A 24979-nucleotide genomic window follows, 5' to 3' on the forward strand; every position below is an offset into this window, starting at 1 on the left:
AAATCCCCGTTTTCTTTTAAGGCCATTCCCTTGAGGAGGGGGAGAAATGAGTCATTTGTCTACTGGAACAGCCTACATTCTGGACTTGGTTGGTGGTTTCCTCCTGGTGTCATTTAACTTGTGCTTCTGTTTCCTGTAAACTGGATTAGAGTGGTATTTTTGTTGTTGTTTTTTTTTCTAGAAAACTTCACAGAAGATGCTGTGTACTTTCTGGCATATTACATCACAAGGCTGATTGTCCCATTTTTAGAGATGTGAAAATTGATGAATTTGGGCTCAGGTATTATCAGCATGGTCCAAAATTCCCTGTCACCCTTTTATCTAATTTTATTTATTCATTCATTCACTCAGCTGCTCCAGGTCTTAGTTGCAGCATGTGGCGTCTTTTGGTTGTGGCATGCCGTATCTTTAGTTGTGGCATGTGAACTCTTAGTTGTGGCGTGTGGGCAAGAGTTCCCTAACCAGGGATCAAACCCAGGCCCCCTGCATCGGGAGCAAAAAGTCTTAGCCATTGGGCCACCAGGGGAAGTCCCTACTTAAGTTATTGACGGTTGTTGCCTAGATTCTTTATTTCAACACGTATTCCAAAGCAGTGCTTTTCTAATTCTGTCCTTTCTGTCTCTGTCAGCTGGAATTCTTCTCCTTGTCATTTCTTCAGGCCTCTCAGGTGGCGCTAGTGGGGAAGATCCTATCTGCCAATGCAGGAGACCTAAGAGACATGGGTTCGATCCCTGGGACGGGAAGATCCCCTGGAGGAGGAAATGGCAACCCACTCCAGTATTCTTGCCTGGGAAATTCCATGGACAGAGGAGCCTGGCAGGCTACAGTCCATAGGGTTGCAAAGAATCTGATATGACTGAGCATCTGAGCAGCAACTGAGCAACTGAGCACCAGCATGCCTTTGGTTTCTCTGAAATACAGTTCAGACAAGGAAGGCAGGATGCATGCTTGGTTATTTCCCTTTCTTCATTTTTAATGTATTTTAATCCACTGTAATCACTGTTTTTTTGCTGCTACATTGTCCCCTCCTTGGTCAGTGAAAGCCCTTTCAAGTTGGCTTCTCTGTGTTTTGACTTGACCTAGTGGGAATGGATACCTATTTGCTTTGAGAGCAAGCATCCAAAGCTATTTTCCCAGGTAGTAACTTGGGACATCTTCTCTGGCCCTCCATCTTTGTTGTTGTTGTTTTTGGCCTGTTTATGACAAGTAATGATTTATACGAGTTGTGTCAGTTAGAAGTGCCTTCCCTGCTGTAAGCAAGCATAAAGAACAGAGTTTTCCATTTTTTTCACGGTACGAAAAGTCTGGAGCAGGCAGCTGTTAGCATTTGTTCAGCAGCTCGTGAGGTCCAGAGCCAGCATCGCTGATTCTCTTGGCCTCCCCTTCATGGTTGCAAGATGGCAGCTCTGGTTCCGGGCATCACGCCCACTGTCAGGGCAGGAAGAATGGGGAAGGCCAGAGCCAGCTGCAGCTGTCCTTTTGTATCAGAAAAGCAATAGCTTTCCCCAAACCACCCCCACCTCCAGCTGAATTCCACCCAGATCTTACTGGCCAGACTGGATCATATGGCCATCTCTCCTCACAAGGGAGGCTGGGAATTGAGCATGTCACTTTGCTGGTCTCTGCAGTCAAGGCTGTCAAGGGACTGGGGTTTGGAAGTGAATCTAGGGCTTCTATTTCTGGAAGAATGGTTTTAAGTCCTGAACCAACTTTCCCTATTCTGCTTTTACTTTGTAAAATTTTTATGTGAAGTCTAACTCTCCTTGATTTGGAACAGGGGTGGGACAACTAAAAAGAATTGTGAGCTGGAAATGAGGAAAGCTTTATTTGCAAGACCCACCATAAGGAAATAAGGGTTAGCGGTTTTGATGTCCATGATGGTTCGGCTTGGCTCCGTTCAGTTATCAGATGCCAACTCCAGGGCTGGGGTCCGTGCTGCCGAGTATCATGTCTACTCCCATGTGTGAGGAGACAGATCAGTTTCACCTTCGTGAAGACATACTGCGTTTGAACTGTACTGATCCATATGATGCCCAGGATATTTTGTGGCCATAGTTTCACCAGAGGCGACCCAACCTTCATACTCTTTTGGCAAAAGAGACATCACTTTGCCAACAAAGGTCCGTCTAGTCAAAAGTATGGTTTTTCCAGTAGTCACATATGGGTGTGAGAGTTGGACCATAAAGAAGGCTGAGTGCTGAAGAACTGATGCTTTCGAATTGCGATGCTGGAGAAGACTCTTGAGAGTCCCTTGGACAGGAAGATCAAACTAGTCAGTCCTAAAGGAAAGCAACCCTGACCATTCACTGGAAGGGCTGATGCTGAAGCTCTAAGTCTTTGCCACCGGATGGGAAGAGCACTCACTGGAAAGGACCCTGATGCTGGGAAAGGTTGAGGCCAGGAGGAGAAGGGGGCGGCAGAGGATAAGATGTTGGATAGCATCACTGCCTCAATGGAGGTGAATGTGAGAAAACTCGAGGAGATAGTGGAGGACGGAGGACCCTGGCATGCTGCAGTCCATGGGGTCACAAAGACTCAGACACGACTTAGCAGCTGAACAACAAAGCGCTAACCTTCAGCCAGCACTCTGTGGTGAGGTGGGAACACTGAGCTTATTCTCACTGACTGATATCGATCTGCTCCCTGGAGCCTCAGAGTCCTGCTGCCTTGGTCATCCTGCCTCCTCTCTGAGCAGCTCACCTGCCCTGCCCAAGGCCTCCTTACACTGGAGAGTGGGGCCTGAAGACCCTTCTCTGGCCAACACTATGGCCATTCCATTCTGTGTCCAAACATTTGGTGGTCACCTGGGTCTGATTTTTAAAATATTTTTAATTTCTCCCCTGGGAAAGAATACTTGTTATACTCAACTGGTCATTTCCCCTGACTGTTCATGGTTGAAGGGCAGATGAGTAGTTAATGATAACCAACTCAAGGAGAAGCAGAGACTATCCCTCACCAATAGTCTTGGTTTCCTCAAGGCTAATTAATAAGTCACTTGTTAGATTTCATTTATTTATTTCAGCCATGCCACATGGCTTGTGGGATCTTAGCTCCCTGACCAGGGATGGATCCTGGGCCTTTGGCAGGAAAGGTGTGGAGTCCTAACCACTGGAATTCCTTGTATGAATCTATTTAGACAAAGCTAAAAGGAGGAAACACTATGTTTCAAGAGTGAATATTCTTTGGGAAAACACTGACAGGGAAGGGGCACAAGAGGGCTTCGGAGGTGCTGGTCTTGTTCCTTTCTATGATCTGGGTGTTGAAACTGCAGGTCACTTAACCAGTATCCATCCTTTTCTCCTACTGGAGCCCTGACATCCTTGTTGGGGCTGTGGTGACATGTGACAAGATGAAAACATTTCCTGACCTGCTTTGGAACTAGGACCGTTCACATGACATACTTTTGGCCAATGCAGTGTAAGTGAAGGCTGATGGGACTTCCAGGAAGTCTCTTTGAGGTGGACAGGCTCTGTGGGTCCATGCGTTTGACCCCTCCAAAGTGCACTGAGGTTATGGCGCCCTTGGCCTTATGTTCATTCAGTGGTGCCAGATATCCATTCACGTGCTTGTCTGTCAGATTCCCCTGCATGTTGCCAGTTTGGGGGTTTGATTCACTCCTTCAGCAGATGATTACTGAACACTTACTATAGGCTGGGCATGTGCTGATCAGGCTGGTTACAGATTTCAGATATCCCAGGGCCAGGCATGTAATTGGATATGTAGGCCTAGGGTGAAGGGTGAGGGCTTGATAGACTGGAGGACCTAAACCCGGGCCAGCAAGGAGGATGGGGAGAGTCACTGCTCTGCTCTTGCTGGTGGTTTGACATGTGAAAAATTCAAATCTCAAATTGCAGCGTCTTCCCATTCTTTCAAGAGAAGCCAGAAATCTTGATTTATTTTTATTTTTGCAAAATTAACTCTGCCATGAGGCAGGTCTTCTATAGCAGAGGGAAAGTGGATGAAGTTGGTGTATTAGTTTTCTATTGGTATGTAACAAATTACCAGAAACTTCGCAGCTTAGAACTCAAGAGGTGTGTCAGTCAGAAGTCCAGGTAGACTTGACTGGGTTCTCGGCTTAGTGTCTCACAGGCTCAAATTAAGGTGTTAGCTGGACAAGGCTCTTATCTACAGGCTCTGAAAATGTATCTGCTTCCAAGTTCACTGAGACCAAGACATGACAATGTACCACATGAGCATAAACACAAAAATCAAATCCAGTAACAAATAATGACCCAGTGAGATTTATCTTGGGAATTTGTTCAGTCACTCAGTTGTGTCTGACTCTTTGCGATCCCATGGACTGCAGCACGCCAGGCTTCCCTGACCTTTACCATCTCTCAGAGCTTGCTCAAACTCATGTCCGTTGAGTCAGTGATACCATTCAACCATCTCATCCTCATTTGTCCCCTTCTCCTCCTGCCTTCAATCTTTCCCAGCATCAGGGTCTTCTCTAATGAGTCATCTCTTTGCATCAGGTGGCCCAAGTATTGGAGTTTCAGCTTCAGCAAAAGTCCTTCTAATGAATATTCAGGACTGATTTCCTTTAGGATGGACTGGTTTGAACTCCTTGCATCCAGGGGACTCTCAAAAGTCTTTTCCAACACCACAGTTCAAAAGCATCAATTCTTTTATGCTCAGCTTTCGTTATGGTCCAACTCTCACATCCATACATGATTACTGGAAAAACCGCAGCTTTGACTATATGGACCTTTGTCAGCAAAGTACTGTCTCTGCTTTTTAATATGCTGTCTAGGTTGGTCATAGCTTTTCTTCCAAGGAGCAAATGTCTTTTAACCAGGTAGATTTAGCATCTGGAAAATTAAGGCAGTATGTCATATTAATATAATAAAGGACAGAACATACTTGGTCATGTTAACATATGCAGAAAAAGCAGTTGCCAGAATTCAACACTTATTCATGATAAAACTCTCAAACTCCAAATATAAGGGGATTTCTTCAGGCAGGTAAAAAAGAGTCTAAGAAAAAAACCTACAGCAAACATCAGACTTACTAGCGATAAGACTAAAGGTGTCTTCCATAATTGTAAGAAGAAAGCAAGGATGTCCATTCTCAATACTTCTGTTTAATAGCATATTGGATGTTCTAGCCCATCAAGAAGATAAGGAAAATAGATGAAAGGTATCCAGATTGAAGATGAAGAAATATTACATAAAACTGTGTTAGTTTGCATATGATTTGATCCTGTATCTGGAAAATCCTAGTGAATCTTAAAAACCAGTTAAAACCAATAAATGAGAATGTCAGAGGATATAAAACCCAGTATTTCTACATACTGATAACGGAAAATCTAAGAATGAAATGAAGAACAACAATGCCATTTACAATATAGCACTTAAAGGAATCAAATACTTAGCAGAAATATAATAAAAGATGTGTGAGCGCTAAAGATTATAGAACACTGCTCACTAAACTTTAAAAGATCTAAATAAATGGGGATATATACCATTTTCATCAATTGAAAGAGTCACTACTGTTAAAATGGCAGCTCTCCCCAAACTGAATTATATATACAATTCAAATCAAAGTCCAAAACCAGTTTTTTGGTGGTAGGAATTGACAAGCTGATGGTAAGATTTATTTGGAAATGCAAAACACCAGAATAGCAAAACAATTTTGAAAATCAACACCACAGTTGGGGTACTGTTTTACTCATTTTCAAAACTTATTATAAAATAATAGTTGTCAAGACTGTGTTACAATGGTGTAATGATAGATATACATCCATGGAAATCAATAGAAAGTCTAGAATATTCTTATGTTTGTGGTAAATTGATTTTCAACAGAAGTGCCAAGGGAATTAAACTAGGAAAAGATATTCTTTTTAACAAATGGAATGGTTTGGGGACAATTGGCTATCCATATGCAAAAAGATAAATAAATTTAAAAATTTATATTGTGTAAAAATTAATTCAAAATCAGTTACAGATTAAGTGTTAAATTGAAAACTATAAAATCTGAAAAAAAAACCCACAGGAAAAAAATCTTTGTGACTTTGACTCAGGCAAAAATTTCTTAGATATGATACCAAAAACATAATTCATAAAAGAAAAATTTTCTAAATTGTAATTCATTGAAATAAAAAATCTTGGCACTTCCAAAGATATCATTTAAAAGAAGAAAATACATGCCACAGCCTGGGAGAAAATATTTGCAAATCATATATCGTATTAAGGACCTGTATCTGAAATAAATAAAAAATTTTTATAACTCAATAAGGCAAATGACCCAGTTAAAAATTGGCAACAGTTTTGAATAGATGCTTCACCAAAGAAGATATTTGTGTGGCTAAAAATAATATTAAAAAATGATCAACATCACTAGTTATTAGGGAAATGCAAATTAAAATCACAGGAGATACCACTATACATTTATTAGAATAAAGATCATCTGAAAGTCTAATGATGCCAAGTGTTGGTACAGATGAGGAGAAATAAGAAATCTCATACATTGCTGCTGGGAATGTAAAATGTGGTACAGTCACTTCAGAAAACAATTTGTCAGTTCCTTACAATGTTAAACATAACAGTTATAACATGACCCAACAATTTCATCTTGCAGTACCCTACAAAAATGACAGGGTATCCCCATTAAGAGTTTATGTAAAATTTCACAACAACATTATCCATAATAGCAAAAATCTGAAAATAAATGAAATGTTCATCACCTGGTAAATGGATAAAGAAGATCTAGTGTATATAATGGAATACTATTCAGCAATTAAAAAAGGAACTAACTGTTTATATAGCTACAACATAGATAAATGTTATGCTCAGTGAAAGAAGCCAGACACTGAAGACTGTGATTTCATTTAAGTGACTTTGTAGAAAAGGCAAATCTGTAAGGATGGAAAACAAATCATTGGTGGCCAAGAGATGGAAATTGGATTGTGACTGACTGTACATGGACAGAGAAAAACTTTTGGGGAGTGATGGAAATATTGGGGTTAGAGTCAATTCCTAGGTAGGTTTATAAGAAGTCCAGGGTCCCCAAGGAGGAGAAAGGGGTCTGGAGCCCTAGAGAAGGAGAAAGGGGTCTGGGGCATCAAGGAGAAAAGGACAAACTTTTTTTCTACATTGCTTTGTCTTAGTCAATATAACAGTGTATCTTACTCGAAGACATGTTTCTCCTTAACAAGAACCTTCTGACTAATCTTGATATCTTAAGAGGTATATTGTGGGAGTGGGTCTGGCAAGATCTTTCTATTGTTAGTTCTAATCTTGTTAATTTAAGGTGTATGTTGTGGGAATAAAAGTAAATGTATATGCTGCTGCTGCTAAGTCCGACTCTGTGTGACCCCATAGACGGCAGCCCACCAGGCCGACTGTCCCTGGGATTCTCCAGGCAAGAACACTGGAGTGGGTTGCCATTTTCTTCTCCAGTGCATGAAAGTGAAAAGTGAAAGTGAAGTCACTCAGTTGTGTCCGACTCTTCACGACCCCATGGACTGCAGCCCACCAGGCTCCTCTGCCCATGGGATTTTCCAGGCAAGAGTACTGGAGTCGGGTGCCAGGCCTTGCTAAGACTAGTGAGTGGGGGCACTCTCTGTCCCCCTTCTGATGTCTATGTCAGAAGCTTTCTTTGTTCCCTTTTATACTTTAATAAAACTGTGCTACATAAAAAGCTCTTGAGTGATCAAGTCTGGTCCCTGGTCTGGAAGCTATATCTTCTTCGGAGATCATGAATCTGACATCATTCACCATAAGCTATCCGGGGCAGATCAGGTGATAGTTTCATAACTTTTTAAATTTACTAAAAATCATTGAATTACCTGGAGGAGGAAATGGCAACCCACTCCAGTATTCTTGCCTGGAGAATCCCATGGACAGAGGAGCCTCCTGGGCTATCGTCTACAGGATTGCAAAGACTTGGATACGACTGAGCAACTGTAATGCTCAAAATTCTCCAGGTCAGGTTTCAATACTATGTGAACCGTGAACTTCCAGATGTTTGTTCAAGATGGATTTAGAAAAGGCAGAGGAACCAGAGATCAAATTGCCAACATCCATTGGATCATCAAAAAAGCAAGAGAATTCCAGAAAAACATCTACTTCTGCTGTATTGACTACTCCAGAGCCTTTGACTGTGTGGATCACAGCAAACTGTGGAAAATTCTTAAAGAGATGGGAATACCGGACCACCTGACCTACCTCCTGAGAAATCTGTATGCAGGTCAAGAAGCAACAGTTAGAACAGGACATGGAAGAACAGACTGGTTCCAAATCGGGAAAGGAGTACGTCAAGGCTGTATATTGTCACCCTGCTTATTTAACTTATATGCAGAGTACCTCATGAGAAATGCTGGGCTGGCTGAAGCACAAGCTGGAATCAAGCTTGCTGTGAGAAATATCAATAACCTCAGATATGCAGGTGACACCACCTTTATGGCAGAAAGCGAAGAACTACTAAAGAGCCTCTTGATGAAAATGAAAGAGGAGAGTGAAAAAGTTGGCTTAAACCTTAACATTCAGAAAACTAAGATCATGGCATCTGGTCCCATCACTTCATGGCAAATAGATGGGGATATAATGGAAACAGTGACAGATTTTATTTCCTTGGGCTCCAAAATCACTGCAGATGGTGATTGCAGCCATGAAATTAAAAGACACTTGCTCCTTGGAAGAAAAGTTATGATCAACCTAGACAGCATATTAAAAAGCAGAGACATTACTTTGCCAACAAAGGTCTGTCTAGTCAAAGCTATGGTTTTTCCAGTAGTCATGTATGGATGTGAGAGTTAGACCATAAAGAGAGTTGAGTGCCGAAGAATTGATGCTTTCGAGCTATGGTGTTGGAGAAGACTCTTGAGAGTCCCTTGGACTGCAAGGAGATCCAACCAGTCCATCCTAAAGGACATCAGTCCTGAATATTCATTGGAAGGACTGATGCTGAAGCTGAAACTATAATACTGTGGCCACCTGATGTGAAGAACTGACTCATTGGAAAAGACCCCGATGCTGGGAGGGATTGTGGGCAGGAGGAGAAGGGGATGACAGAGGATGAGATGGTTGGATGGCATTACCGACTCAATGGACATGAGTTTGAGTAGGCTCCAGGAGTTGGTGATGGACAGGGAAGCCTGGCGTGCTGCGGTCCATAGGGTCAGAAAGAGTTGGACATGACTGAGCAACTGAACTGAACTGAGCAACTGAGCACGCACACACACACATTGAATAACCATGTATTAATGGTGAACTTTATGGTATGCAGATCATACTTCAGTAAAACTATTTAAAAAATTAAATCTTCCAATTTTAAAATGTTTTTGGGAATTGCTTCGTGGTCCAGTAATTAAGACTCTGTGGTTTCACTGCTAATGGTCTGGGTTCAATTCCTGGTTGGGGAACCAAGATCCCACAAGCCACAAGATACAGCCCCCCACGCAAAAAAACCCAAAAAACAATATTCTTACCTAGTTCAAATTCTTAAAGAACCTCTGTGGAAAAAAATGCCCCAAGTTTAAGCCCTTGGGCTGCCTACTTGCTACATTAGTGCTAAGCTGCATGAATAGAAATTTGAATAAAATAAAATCCTTGTCCTCCTGGACAAGGATCTCCTTTGAGATCCAAAGGGAGAAAATGGAACAGTTAGCAGTTATGAAACCCTATAATAATAAATATTCATGTGCAAGGAGGTATGGGTTCAGAGAAGGCCTGGCTCTGACTGAGCAGGATTGGGGGTGCCACAGATGAGCCTGGACACTCAAGTGAGGTTCTGAAAGGTAAGTAGGAATTCAGGAGATTGCTAGGTATAGGAAGTGGAGAAAAGGGGTGGGTGACATTTCCAGGTAGAGGGAACAGAATGGGCAAAGGCTTGGAGGTTTGAAAAAGCATTTCCCTTTTGAAAACTGGGAAGGTCACAGATACAGTCTACCTGGAGATAAGGAGCAGGAAAAGAAGGCAGGGGCCAGATCATGAAGGGTTTGGCAGGCAGTGTTAAAAGTCTTTGGACAAAAGATTAAGCATTAAGAATTTATTTCTTGGAGGAATATGGGCATCCTTCCTGTGGCCTGAATTAAACTGTATCTTGGCAACATCATATTGCACTGATTAAAAAAAATATCCACTAATATACTACTTACCATGTGCCAGCACTATTTTAATACTTCCCTGGTGGCTCAGACAGGAAAAGAATCTGCCTGCAATGCAGGAGACCTGGGTTTGATCCCTGGGTTGGGAAGATCCTCCAGTATTCTTGCCTGGAGAATTCCGGTGAGAGAGAGGAGCCTGGTGGGCTACAATCTATGGTATCTCAAAGAGTTGGACATGACTGGGCAACTAACATGCATAAACCCCCTTAATCCCATCTATAGTGGTTCTCAGACTCTCACCTATGTCAGATTCACTTGGAAGTCTTCTTAAAGCAGAGGAACCACCGAGTTTTAAATTTAGGAGGTCTGGAGTAGAGCTGGAGAATTTGCATTTCAGTCTAGTTCCCAGGAGAACCTGCTGCTGCTGGTCCAGGAGGCACACTTGGAGAACAGCTGCCTTACACACACCTTATAAGAAAGGTATCATTATCATCACCATCTTTCCCATTTTACAGAGGAAACAGATGGAAAGTTAAGCAGTCTGCCCACAAGGGCATATAACTCTTGGTGGTGGGGCAGGTGGTCAATACCAGGCAGTGTCTGCCATGTTTCCCAGTTCACAGGTTGCAAAGAAGCAGAGTTAAGGGCTGGCATTTTCAGTCCTTCCTTGCAACTGTCAAGAATATATTACACACGCACATACACACACACATGCATGTACACATATGCACAGGCCTTAACAAACATCTGAGCTAAAAGAATTAGGGATGCTAACGGATGCCAAGTGGGTAGTGAGGGAAACTCTTTGAGAAACTCTTCAGGCCATTCCAGTGAAGTATTATTTTGGTCCTACTGGAATGAAGCCAGGATTCAGACATGCACAAGTATCAATGTACAAAATGACTAATTAAATACGCAAAAGGAAATCATAAAATTAAATGTCATAACTCAAAACTGAACCATACATGAATCCTCAGTCTCTGTTGTTTTCAATATATTTGAAATGTTTTTATATTATGAAAATTAACAATATCTAGAGATGATATAACCTTGTTATACATGCTGCTTTAAGGGGGATAGTCCCAAGATGAAAATGGCAGTTCTTTCATGAATCGGCTTGCTTTTCACATCTTAACCTAATTTGTAGCATCTCCCTGGTTGCCTTCCAATAAACAGCAACTTCCCTAAATCAGTGGCATTATGTTATTTCGGAGATCTGAATCACAGAGAATGTAATCCAAGCCCGCATGCTCCATCTTGTCATTTGTGTGGAGTGCTGTATATCTAATTAAAGCTTCTTACAGGTCCATAAAAAGACCTAACATTAAAAAAGCAGTCTGGGTTGGGGAAAACCCCAGGGCAGACTGAAGAAGGGGGTTCTCATTAACAATGAACACATTTGCTTAAATTCAAAGTTAAGTAATCATATATTAATTTATACTTGAATATTTTAAAATATTGCCTAAGCATAATCAGATCATGTTACCACATTGATGGTGTGGAACTGAAAATGGGTCATGTTCTTGCCAGCAGCACTCCAGCTTCCCAAGAAACACCGGAGATGAATAAATGATTCACCATGTGGCCAGAACTGCAGCCCTTTCTCTGGAAGAGAATTCAAGCCCACTTTATTTAAACCAAGGTATTATTCTGTTCTTTTTTGTTTTTATTGTTTTTCTATTCTTGTGTCCCGTTTTCCTTATAGAATTTATTCAAAACCTGAGTTACGTATTTTCCAAGGCTTATCTATTAAGACATTGTTTTGTGATGCTTGCTTTATCTCAGGGGCTACAGACCTGGTGGTGGAGGTCTTCAACCACTGGCATTCCCTTGGGAGACCATTAGAATGGTATTTTTTCCCCTTTACTTGGCTATGGGGTTCCCTGAATAGTGAAACCCTCCTAAGGAGAAAAGTGCAAGGCCTCACCACTGTTTTTCAGCAACAAAGGAATGAATTCCACAAGCTCCTGCTGGACATACTGCTAGAGTTAGAATGTGTGTCAAAGCGAGATGATTCTTTGAAGGTCTTTGTAAGCCAGTGTTATCCCAGGGATGGGGCCTCGACTCAGCCCCGAGGGGCAGAGGCCCATAGCCCAAGGCTTTTCCCAGCCAGTGACATCACCCCATGCCAGAGTGTTAGGGTAACTTGGAGTCCTCTTTTAACCACCCCCTCTTTTTTAAAATAATAATAAGCCTTTATTAGATACCTTTTATATAGCAAGACTGTTCTAATTATTTTATTTTTGTTTTTTTAAAAAAATTGGAGTATAGTTGCCTTACAGTGTTGTGTTTCTGCTAGACAGCAAAGTGAATCAGCTATATTTATACATATATTCCCTCTTTTTGGATTTCCTTCACATTCATGTCATCACAGAGCAGAGTCCGTTCCACCCTGTGCAACCCCATGGACTGTAGCCCTCCAGGCTCCTCTGTCCATGGGATTCTCCAGGCAAGGGTACTGGAGTGGGTTGCCATTCCCTTCTCCCTTCCTGACCCAGGGATCGAACCTGCGTCTCTTCCTGGACTGCGTCTCCTGCATTGGCAGGCGGGTTCTTTAGCACTCCTGCCACCTGGGAAGCCCCTCTTAACTTAACCTTCCCTTATTACTCTGAGTGTTTGTACCTCCCAACAATCCACTCTTGCTTTCCAGTCATCTTCGGACATGCAAAATAGATGCCCAGGAGACAGTCTGAAAAAAAAAAAAAAAAAAAAAAACAACAGGCTTCTGACGTTTGCAGGTCGGCAGAGACAATTGCTCAAGCCATCTAGATTTCTTTTTTCCCTCCAGTCGATTTAATCACATTTGGAGCATCTAAACAGCTCACCCCCTCCCCCGCTCTCTACGCAGCAGTTTGTGCCCTTTTTTGCTAGGGGTCTTCTCTTGGGGGAGGGGTGGAGGGCTGGGAGAATCCGAAATGGAAAAGCAGGTTGGAGAATCTGGCATCTGGCGTGTCACTTATTTCCAGAAAGCAAGGGAAGCTAATCTCCATGGTGCGCCAAGCTTCCAAGGATAGGAGATGGGAGCGCCTGCGCTTCTCTCCCACCCTCCCAAACTCTCCACTCTGGCCACCGCTAAGCTCCATTTGGGATCCACCTGCCAGGTGACCATGCCGCTGAACCATCCGGGGCACGGTTAATGCCTGGCATGTTCTGAGTCCCTGACTTCACAGGCTTTAATACTTCTCACGACCTTTCGCCTTTTCACGCTTTTCCAGAGGAGGCACCCTGGCCAGGCAAGGGTCTCCTGCTGACCTTTAAAAGCCAGCGCTGTGTTCAGATGCTAAGCTTTTCTCTTTTTTAAAAATAGCAACAAAATCAAAACAATTCCTTCTAATTGGGTTCCCAGAGAAGAAACTGTAGAGAAAAGAAATATGTACGTATATTCGTGAACGTATATTTTTTTCCCGCTCTTTGTTTAAACCTGGGCGGGAGATGGGGGTGAACCTGACGGGTGAAGTGCCTGGTGCCCTCAGACCCCCGCCCCCAGACGCAGAGTCCTGTGAGGACCCGGTCCCTTCCCTCCGATTTCCGCCACGGCTCGGCTCCTTTCTGGGCCTTTGTCCCGTGTCCCCAGTGCTTCCTCCTCCATCAGCTTGCTCTTGCTCGGGCGCCTCGCCCGCTTCCTACCGCCAGCCGCAGCCCAGACTCGCCGGGGTCGGGTCGCTGCCAGGATGCCCCGCAGCAGCTCGCGCGCCCGAGCCCGCAGGTGCGCCCCGCCCCGCCCTCGCCGCGGCCCCGCCCCGGCGCCCGCGTCACAATGACGCGCGTCCCGCGCAGGCGCATCCCGGCCCCCCACCCCCTCCCCGCGGCAGGCTGCCCGCTTGGTATTATGATTAGTGCTGGGTGCGGGGACTCGGCGGCCGGGAGGGAGTTGTCGGCGCCGCGGCCGCTGCGGACGGAAGCCCGCCTGCTTGCTGAGGTAGGGGCGAGCGCGCAGTGCAGCCGGGAGCGGCGGCCGTGGGAGGGGGACGGGCTAGCCTCCGCCGCCGAGTGGCCTCAGCGGTTGCCGGGCTGGGCGCCGGGGCCCGAGCGCCCGCCGCAGGCGGAAAGTAAGTTGCGCGCTCCGCGCTCCCCGCGTCGCGGGCCCGGGAGGACGCGGGCCACGGGTTGCGGCGGCCCGGACTCCGCGCGGCGGCGGTGCGGCCTGATGGCCTGGCGGCAGGCAGCGGGCCCCGGCGGGGCCCGCACGGGAGCGGGCATTGCGGCGGCCGGCCACGGGCGCCCCGAGGCCCTGCCCTTGCGGCCGCGGCGGGATTGCGGCACCTCGGGAGGCGCCCGCATCCCCGCGCCCCGCCCCGGAGCGGGCCGAGTGCGGCGCCCGCGGCTCCCCGCGCCCAGGTTCTCTCGTACGGTGTTTTCCTCACTAAAGGTGTTTTTCTTTTTCAAAAGAATCTGGAGATCTGGCGCAGCAAGGGGATTTCTTGCTAAAACTGCAGCCGTACAATAGAATGGGGATATTGTCTGTAGAGAAAGGGCATCGGGGTAAGGAAGGAGGAGCAGTGTCGTTCCCGAGGGACAACTAGAATTTTTGATTGGAAAACCTCCGTTCTTTTCCATAGTCATCGCCTGTTGATTCCTTTCTGGACTGTTTTACAAAACCCTTCCTTCCGTTTGCTTGGACTTGGGATCCAGGAAAGTGACAGCCTTTTATCCTGAGTGGGGTTCCTGGAGCTGTGCTGTTCTTAACAGTTGGGTCAGGTAGAATTCGATAGCTGTATAGTGAGTTCGGTTCAAGTCCAGTATTTGGAGGGGTGAGGGGGCATTTGGCAGTAGGATTCTTCAGCTTCTGGACGTCTAAGGGTATAGGATTTTTCACATTATCTGGTTACTTCCCCCCGTTCCATTTAATTGAGTACATTTTCACAATCTTAGGAGCAGGTGGTAAAGCTGACTTAATGCGTTTCACGTTTTATGGTGAAAGGTGAAGCGTGGCTAGCAGGTAATGGAACTGCAAATGTTCCGCGTCTTGATCAGATTCCACCTGATTCCTGTCAAACACCAGATGTCTCAGTTTGGGTTTCTTGTATGGGGTTGAGGCACTAGTCCCAAATCAGTCTAATTTATCAGAATGTGCATCAGTGTACTTTAAAGCCTGAGGTTGTCAAGGCTTATGTAATCAATTTGTTAATTTATAATCTTGTTACATTGCTCTCCAGATTTATAAAATCATTCCCTTAAGGAAATCTGTCCTCAACGTCTGCTTAAATATTTTTCTTGGAATTGGATTCCTGAAGAGGAATGTACTGTACTAGTGGTGATTAAAGCAAACTAATTAGACAAGTTTCTTCAAAAAAAAAAAAAAAATCACATTGGTTCTTTTATTCGACCAATTGTCTCTAGTAGGAAAACAGATGACATTCCCATTTTACAGAACTAAAAATGAGAGAAATGACATGACATTCCCAAGGTCACTTATTGAGGCAAGTCACTTACTGAAGCAGTATAGTAATTGAAAGTCAGGTGCATGGAGTTAACTTTTCTTATTTCTCCATCTTAAAGGTTTTCCTGGCAGGGAACTTTGCCACCTTTCTATTTTTTTTTTTTAATTTGCACAATCAGGTTTTTTTTTGTTTGTTTGTTTTCTTTAGTATAGAAAAGTTACTTTCACTTTTTTTTTCTTTTTTCTCTGCTCTTCTGAGTAAGTTTTTCTGTGTTATTGCAGTAAGATACATTTGTAGAAAACATACGAGGACTGAGAAGTTACGTAATTTTTGTTTTTCTAGAACAGAAGTAAACATTGGGCCGTTAAGGTTCAAATGTAATCCCGTAATCTTAAAATGAAGGCTTTTGAATGTCCACATTAAAATTGAAGGGCTTTCAGATATTTTTACTGGTTGCAGGAAATATTGTGTGTCTAAACTTTACTATGGGTGTTTCATGTAGAAAGTGAAACTAAATAGAAGGAAAAAAATTTTTTTGGAGCTATTGAGCAGCCCAGGTTCTAAGCATTGGTATAAATAAGGCTGGTTGCTTCTCTGAAGCAGGTTTTCTGAGCCTAAGAATTCATTACACTGCCCAGGGAAAAGGTGCACTTTCCACATGGTTAGAATTTTAGGAATTAAAAACGTAGATGAGGAACTCTAAAGAATTGATTTTACTGCATGCCAGCTGTTTGCTTAACCACCAAAATTTAGAGTTTCTAGCCAAGATGCTGTTATAAGAAAACTGATTATTCAGAATATAGATACTTCCTAGTGTGTGTGTGTGTATGCAAGTCTATTCTTAGAGCAATTTAGGTGGAAGAGTTGAGTTGTTTGTAGCAGTTTTGAAGGTAAACTAAACTTCTGATCATTTATTCATGGAGCCTTTGTCTACTTTGGGGGCCCTGGGTTAGAGGGTGGCAATAGAAAAGTGAATAAAAATGAGTTCCTGTCTTTCAGGCTATTGTGAATTATATTTACACTGAGGTAAACAATGACAGTAGGATCAAATACTGTGATGAGGCATAGGCAAAACCCCTGGGCAATTTGACTGGGGAATGCCTCACAGAGAAGGCGATGGTTGAACCAGTCTTGGACAAGGTAGAGTTTCCAGGCAGAGAAAAGGGGAAAGGGCTCCAAGGGTTTAGGGAGGTTGAAAAGACAAGGTCAGATGGTGGAGAAATAATTTAGATCCAAGTGGGTGAAAGGAAGCTGAGGAGGTAGAGACTGTGCAGCTGTTTTTGTTTTTTTAAGGCTGTGGAAAGGAAGGGGGCAAAGAAGGGCAGTAGGTTTGGGGTTGAAGGGGATTTTGGTATTTTGTTTTAGTTTGGGAGGGGCCAGTATAAAACCTCTCAGATTTAATGACCTCATGAGTGAGCGCTGGAAATGTGTTGTCTGGTCTGGATAATCTGGAGCTGTGTTATTCTCACTGCAGATCATTTCCTCATCTTGTTTTCCTATATATCTGCTTTGGGTTGAGGCCTTCCATCCCGTGGGGAACCATTTCTTGCTGGTGGAAGGGGAGGAACCTGACTAAAGAGGATTCCTGCTCTACCTTCCCTGAATATTTATTTCTCTGCTGTTACTTCCAGAGCCTCCTGAGATTCTACTTTGGCACCTGCAGCGTTTGGCCTCTGCTCAGGTAGGCTCTTTGCTGACCAGGCAGGCCTCTCTCCCCCTCCTTCCTGGTTGGTCTATTCCCCAGACTGCTGCCCTGTGACCACAGCAGCGACTTCAGAGTTGGAGGGCACTGGCTGCCCATGCACCATGTTTTCAGTTCTCGAGTGTCTCCAGGCTCAAAGCAAGATTGGGAGGAGGGGTGTCCATCTGAATGTCCCAGCACATAAGCCCTCAACTACATGTTGGCCTGAAATGTGATGGGAGTTATGAAATCAGTGCTCCAGAAATGCAGGTTACAGGACATGTAACTGGTCAAATCATAGCCTCACTGGCCTCAGTTTCTCATGCAGTTACCTGTCTCAAACCCAGAAGACTGTCAGCTCCTTGGAGGCAGAGATGCCTCTTCTTTGATTGCTGTATCCCCAGACCAGTGTTATGCCTCATACATAGTTGTTGTACCCAAGAAATGTCCTGGTGAAGAAATGTGAAAGATCTGAACTGTAGTTTGCTACCCATTAATGGACACCATACCCATTTTATCCCAAGGGGTTGGATAGAAATGGCTTCTCATTTATAGAATCCCAGAGCTAGAGGCAGATCTTCCACTCTAGAAAAGATGCTCTGGAGATGTTTGTTGCCGTCCTGTATTCCTGGTGTGAGTCAGTTCCCCACCTGCTACCAGTCTTCACTAGAGTCATTTCAGATTCCTGTCTGTGCTTTGCCCCCTGTGCATTGAGCTTCTGGATTCTACTTCCCAAGCGCATCTCCTCCGTTATATCCTCCTCATCACTGCCCAGACTCAGGCTGCCCTCGTTTTTAAGTCTTTCATCACTTTTCTGGAAACATTTTTCACTAGTCTCCTCACCTGTGTTCAGGCTCTAGTCTTCCCCTTCCAATGTGATCTTCACTTTGCTGCCAGAGTGGTTTGTTCAGCTGTCATCTCTGATTGCCATTCCCCTGCTCAGGATTCTTCCTTGGCTTCTTGGTGCCAGCTTTCATTTGTTCATTTAATAAAGTGTATCTATATATTTCAGGCAGATGCTATACTCGGCGGGCCCAGGGATGCAGAGCTGAATAAAGCAGACATGTGTCTTACGCGGGCTGAATTTATCATGTAATCTAGTGGGGGATACAGATTATTAATCACATAATCACACAAGTAATTATATAACCACAACTGTGACACAGGCCGTGATGGAAGAGGGCATAGTGCTGTGAGAGTGCCCAGGAGCTGGTGTGCAGGCGGATGGGAGGGGAGGGAGAGGCGCTGGTCTGGATGGTGGCCTCTGTGCTGGCCCTGAGGCATGGCAGAGGCCGGCCAGATGTGGGCAGCATCCACTCACGCGCAGGGACACGAGGACCTTCGGGTGTCCGGTCCTTCCCCGCCGATCTCTCACCTTGTCTCACACCCTGGGCTCCGTGTGGGTTACTGTCCCAGTCACGCTAAGGCCGCTTTTCCCCCTCAGCCAATCTCAGTTCTTAGCTTAAACAGAATAATGTCTCTGAGATGCCTCCTGTGAACTCCCAAAGGCAGATTTAGGGGAAAGAACACCTCTTCCAGCCTTCCAGTGAGAGGTGTAAACAGCGTAGGGCAGTGGCCTTCCTGTTATATCCAGTGCAGGCCTTGAGGGGTAGTGTTCTGGGCCAGTGAAGGGTGAGGCTGAGGATGTCACAGTAAGATGGGGAACTTAGTATACAGCTCCTCTCAGATGTCAGACTCTCTGAAAGGGAAGCCAGTTGTGAAAAGCTGGGGGGGAAAATCTGGGTGATTTTAATCCCACTGACACATTGCTAATGTGTATTATCGCCTTTTGCTTTCATGATTGTCCCAGGTGGTGCTTATCTTTGTGTTATAGACAAAGACATGCCTGTTGACAGAAGTGGAATATCTCCTTTGGCTCCAAGTCCTGTGGTACTCTTTTATGCTATGATGCAGCTCCTCATGTTTGCTGAGTAAATGAATTTTGATAATTTTTAATACGCACCTCTGTGGTTTAGACGAGAAAATTTGGCTCTGCGGCACTTTGAAATGTGATGCTTAGGTTGCTGTCCCAGCTCTTCTCTGATGTTTCCTCCCCTTCTATGTACAGACTTATCTCTTAGGTCATTATATTGTCTTCATATTGCATAGATAGGGGAAAATGTTTAAATAGTATAACTGGGTTTAATATTTAGACACATTGGTTCTTTCGTGTTAAGGAGAGTATATTTTAGGTAATGTAGGTTTCACTCAGATGGTGTAAGGTATGTAGGTAAAGTTCATTTTAGATCTAGGACACTAGACTAACAAATATTCATTGGACAAGTTATGAAGCTTAGAGTGTGCCATATTTATGGGTCTCTTAAGTAGTCCAAATATTGCACAGTAATTTTTTTAATAGTAGACAAAAGTTAAGCGATTGAATTTAAGAGTTAAGCTTTGTGTTCTATCTCATTTTCTGCAGGTTAAACAATTCTCTCTTATTGGTATAAAGCATTATGAGTACTACAGAGGACATGTAGAATGACAATAGTCAATCTAGTGTTTCAAGACATGATCTGATCCTTTGTTCTCCTCTTTTATGAGTATTTGCTAATCCTCTTGTGAAGGAAGATGCTTTGTTAGAAACAATTGGAGAGAATGTAATTTGCAAAGTACATTAAAATTGTAGTTTGGGTAAGGATAAATTTTTTAAAGCAGAAAATAGAACCTTCTTAAATTGTACTTAAATGATTTGCTTGGTGTTGACTGTTCTGTGCCATTGGGGAGAAATCTTGCCATAACAAAATTGTATACAAACTGTAAAGGTGAAGTTTTTTCCAAGGTGCCGTTGCATTTTTAGATGACCAATAATTCTCAGTCTGTCTTTTGAATGGTTATTTGCCTGTTGTTTCCTTTCTCAAACTGTAGTTCTAAACATTTCAAAAAGTTCTTAATGGAGTTGTTTGTTAATAATGTTTATTAGGTGAGTCCTTGGTGGCACTCTTGTTAGTTGATGGCTGGGTCAGGTAACTTGCATGGCGTGTCAGAATTGGAGGAAAAACACAATTGTCAGAATAGATTTATTTTAGTGCTGTTGTTTTCCTGGGAGTTTGAAAGGTCCAGATCAAAGTGGGGAGGCATTGTATTATTGCAGGAAAAAATACAGGACTCAGGAGTCAACTCAGGCAGCTCTTAGCTGGACGTAGGACTGGGACATAGAAAGACTTTATCCTGTTTGATCGTCCTCTCTTATATAAAATGGGTATGGTACTTCCATCACATTCCTGATGGTAAGGAATAAATTGTAGAACAAATGTAAAGAATTCAGTGCATACATAGATTCCCAGTAGTTAATTTGTTTGTTTGTTTGTTTGTTTTTTAATTGTTTACTCTTTTTGAAACCTGCATTTAAACAAAAGTAAACTTCTCAAATGGGCAGTTGTGGCAGTGAAAGATATTTTTAAAACTTGAAATGAGACAATGAAAAGAAATGTTAACTGTGGTTTTGCTGTAAGACTCATTTCTATATAAACCTGTCAACCTGTTTAGTTATAAGTTAGTAGGTTTTTAGGAAAGTAGTATGGGTAATAATGAGAGAATCCAGTAAGTCAAGACAAAAATTGGTATTTTATGGAATCTTAAGGTGAACACTCAACTTTTATAATTGGTTTAAATTATCTAATGACCTTATTCTTCTGTTGCTTTCATGTTTAAACCTAGAGTTTTCCTTTCTTTTGAGGCCTCACATCAGCTCTGTGATGTGAAGCTGCTTCTGTGCATTTTTAACTCTTTGATGACACTTGAATTAATCTAAAGTACAGTTCGAAGATAATGTGGTGAATTTAGTCTAGCAAGTTTTCCATTGATGTTGAGAGACTGAGAGTTCATCACAGTTCCCTAAATGGTGAACCACTAGGTAGTTTTCGGGATCAGCCTTCCTCACCCTGTAACATTTATCATCTCACTTTGCCCACCGGCCTGACTTCAGCCCACACGGCCATGTGTACCCTGCTGTCCGTTTCTCCTATTTCCACAAAGGGTGTCCCACTGCTCCTAGTGAGGGCTGAGGCCTGATCTGTGGGCTGCCCCATCCTTGGGGGTCCTGGCTTTAGCATCCTTTGCCCTTCCTTTGACGTAACTTGCCCCGGTTTTCTTAGTCCCTCAGTCATGGCCAGCTCTTTGCAGGCCCAGGGACCGCAGCACCCAGGCTTCGCTGTCCATCACTGCCTCCCTCCGTTTGCTCAGACTCGTGTCTGTTGAGATGGTGGTGCTATCCAGCCATCTCGGATAATTATCTTTTTGTATGTAGATAACTTATTTGTAAGATTCTAAAGGACTGGGGGACTGTATTGTCCCCCATAATTCATCCCCCACAATTAGGGCTGAAATATTTGCTAATAAAAAATTAGACTCAGTGTTCCTGTTCCTTCCTTAGCCTGAAGGAATTGCATACTTTGTCCCTCAAAGGAGGCAGAATATTTCATTGAGTATGTGTGTTTATTAAGATTATATAAATATACATATATTTCAGGGAAATTGGTTTATTTCTTTGGTGTCAATTGAAAAGTAAGTTGAATGAATAATTATGTACAGAAATTCAAAATTTTAGTAACTTCTGCCTTTCCTAGATTATAAAGGCAGCACATATTCACTGCTAAAAATTTTAAAAGAACAGAAAAGCATAAAGAGAAAAAAATCTGTAATTTTAACATTTTTTTAAAGTATATATGCAGGCAGATTATATGTTTTAAAAAAATTTGGGATTCCCATGCCATGAAATTTAGTGTGTGAATTTTTTTACTTAACATTTTGTTGTGACAATTTCCCATGAGATTGAATAGATTCAAAATATAGCAGCATAGTCTTGTGTTAGCATGCTGGTTCCTTATTGTAGACCATTTGGTTATTTCTGATCTTTTTTTTTTCACATATAAATGTCCCTGAACATTGTGACTAAATATTTGTCTATTTCTTTAAGCCATAAATCTATTAGTAAGATTATTAAATGAAGGATATTAACAATTTTAAGGCTTTTAATACAGGTATTGCCAAATTGCTTTTCAGAAAAGTAATCTGTGGTGCCAGCAATATGAGAAAATTCCCATATGCTTCTGCCTTTTAAGTCAAAGTCAGTGAGACATTAGGTGTTGATATTTTTGTTCATGGATTAGTTTTTCTTTTTTTCTTTTCCACATTTTTTTTGATCACTTTTTCATGACCATCTTTGTCACAGTATCAGCAGGGGGTATCAAAAAGATGATACGGAGTTAAAATGAATTTTGACAGTTATTAATAAAAGCTCTGGAAGAGAGATTTAGATTAAGTTTTTAAATTCTCCGTAGATTCCACCTTACATTCTGTTTTCCTGGCAAAGGAGCAATTGTGGGTTGGCTTTATTTATTTTGGAGTAATTTCTACACACCAACTTGTTCTTAAATCATTATTTATTATGTGGACACTTTATACCAGAGCTGTCACCATACTAAATTTTAAAGACTCATTTACCCTCAGGTAGAAATGGTGACATGCCTAGCATTTTTCACCACTTTAATGAGAGGCAGTTCTGTGGAAGAATTTGAACTTACTACCTGTGCTGCTGGTCTAGGTTTTGTGGCTTGGATGTTAACCTTTTTCTCTGTACAAATACTAAGTGCTACTTTCCATCAGTCAGTTAATAGATTGTCTGACTCCTCCTTTCATTCAGATCCCTGGAATATAGCTTGTTATATTTAGGGGAAATAAAGATTTCTTAAACCAGCACTTTAAGGGATAGGATCTGCGTTGGCAACCCAGTCGCTGCCTTGAGAGACTCGAGCAGACTTTTCAGCCCGGCGCGCTGATTACCTCAGGTGGCCCCGAGTCCGTTAAAATTCACTGCCTGGAAGAAAATTTTGAGGACATACTTTAGTAAACAGTGACTCTGCCTTCCCTTGGCAAATGCTTTATTAGACATTTGGAGGTACCTTTTTGCCTATTGGGCCATTTCTCATAATAAATGATTGACTGAAACCTTCTAATTTGCAGTTTCTGTCTTGATTCCATCCAGTGGCTCTAGACTGATCCTGATACCCACATAGTAATATTCAGCCATTCCAGTGAAGAACTCTGGATTCTTCCATAACTTGGGACCTATTGACTTGTTTGTGATGGTTTCTTCTTCTTTTTTCTTTTTTTGGCCATGCTATGAGACATGTGGGTTCTTAGTTCCCCGAGCAGAGATTGAACCCAGGCCTGCTGCATTGGAAGTGTCAGATCCTAACCACTGGATGACCCTGGTTGTTTCATCCTTGCCTCATAGCCTATGTTAATAATGCCCAGGAGGAGTACCAGTCCAAAAATGTGGAGTACTGTTTACTTTGGATGAAGAGAACAGCAATGGTGACTGCCGCTGGGATTGCATTTGTTTTTTTTGTTTGTTTGTTTGACTTGGAGGTTACTGATATTCCTGGAGGATTGAGTCTGTTGCCTTCTTTTCAGCCTATACTGTTTTTGTTATAGGTATCTTTGAAATTTTAGCAGTGAGATCAGGGCAGCAATTTTCATGAAACGTGCATTAGTTCCTCTACTTGAGTTGACTTTTCTCTAAATGTAGGTTTAGTCTGACATTTCCCATGAGTAAGAGTTACAGTTTTCATATTTTTTCTATTTGTGAAAGATACCAGATAATTTCCATGTTTAAGAAGCTTAAATACAGTTTTAGCATGGTTGTATAAAAACTCATCTTTTAGCTGTCTATATTGGAGGGAGAGCACTGGCACAGATCATTTTTTGAGGCATGTAAATTGTTTGGAAGGTTTTTCTGTGTTTGAATACTAGTGGTCTGGTTTAAAAGGGAAATGTATAATATCCCAAAGTGTAGAGAGGCTCTGGAGAGGCCTAATTTTTGCATATGGCCTTTTTTTGTGTGACCTGCTTTCTCATGCCATGGCTTGCTTGGTAATGATTACCCACATGGAGCCACCTTCGTTCAGCGTGCTGTTCCTTGCCTCTCTGGGGAGAGGTGTGAGTTGGAGACCTTAGTTTGGTATACAGACCACACTCCAGTGGTAAAGGTGTCAGTGAAAAGCTCGAAATGAGTTTTGACAAGAATAACAGGGTGCATTCCAAATTGACAGTAGGTTTAACAGAGGCTGGTTTTACAACTGTTTTCAGCAGCTTGCAAAATGTGTGTAGGGCCACCCACACTTCCTTCCTCTTCTCCAGCCACACCCGCACACTTCGGTTGCTTCTGCTGTCTTTAGTAAACTGGGAGAACATCAATGTATTCTTGCAGCATACACCAGTACGTGTTTCTCAAACATGAATTTACATATTACAAACACCCTGGACTGGATGGTCTGTTTCATTTAGGTCCAGCCGCGTCCTATCCATGTATGAGCATATGCTATCATAAGTAAGAAGACTGCTTTAGAATGGCCTAATTTAGTGCTTTTGCTGTTTTAAAAGATGTCATAGTAGTTAATGTAGTCATTAAAAATAGTGATTTAGAAGAACATAGTGCATGGAAAATGTTCATCCTGTAGTAGACGAAAAAGTAGTCCTGTGACTTCATATACAATATCTTAGCTTTGTACAGAAGCCCAGATGTAAAGAATATAAACTGAAACCTGAAGAGAGGGTATCCTGGATGAGATTCTAGACATTTTTTGTTTGTTTTTTATCTATGGTGCTTTTCTGTATTTTCCAGATTTTCTAAGATGAACTTGTTTTGTGGAAATACTTAGAAAATGGTCACAACTTCCCCCCATCCCCAATGTGTATATATATATATGTGTGTGTGTTATCCCATTTTGTGTCTGGCATGTAGTATACATAGAAAATAGTTTGGAAGGGCGTGTCCAAAATGTTAACAGAGATTATCCCAGAGGGTAGAATAATGGATGATTTTTTTTTAAAAAACTTCCCTCTTTTATATTGCCAATATATATG

At 42.7% G+C, this 24979-nt stretch overlaps 1 protein-coding gene across 3 annotated transcripts in view; it reads left to right on the forward strand.

Moving 5' to 3' along the window:
- Window positions 1–13841: 13841 nt before the first annotated feature.
- Window positions 13842–24979, forward strand: part of SNRK (SNF related kinase) — a 63750-nt gene continuing 52612 nt past the window's right edge. For 2 of the 3 annotated variants that reach the window (XM_061127908.1, XM_061127909.1), the window contains exon 1: window positions 13842–13967. Coding sequence is in view for 1 of the 3 variants with exons in the window: in XM_061127907.1 (XP_060983890.1) it covers window positions 13878–13967; window positions 17061–17110 (140 nt within the window). In the remaining 2 variants the exon portion in view is untranslated. Of the gene's footprint in view, window positions 13968–17060; window positions 17111–24979 lie in introns of all 3 variants that reach the window. The other variant, XM_061127907.1, reaches the window with a different exon arrangement.

Source organism: Dama dama, chromosome 24, assembly GCF_033118175.1.
Source record: "Dama dama isolate Ldn47 chromosome 24, ASM3311817v1, whole genome shotgun sequence".
Taxonomy (NCBI): domain Eukaryota; kingdom Metazoa; phylum Chordata; class Mammalia; order Artiodactyla; family Cervidae; genus Dama; species Dama dama.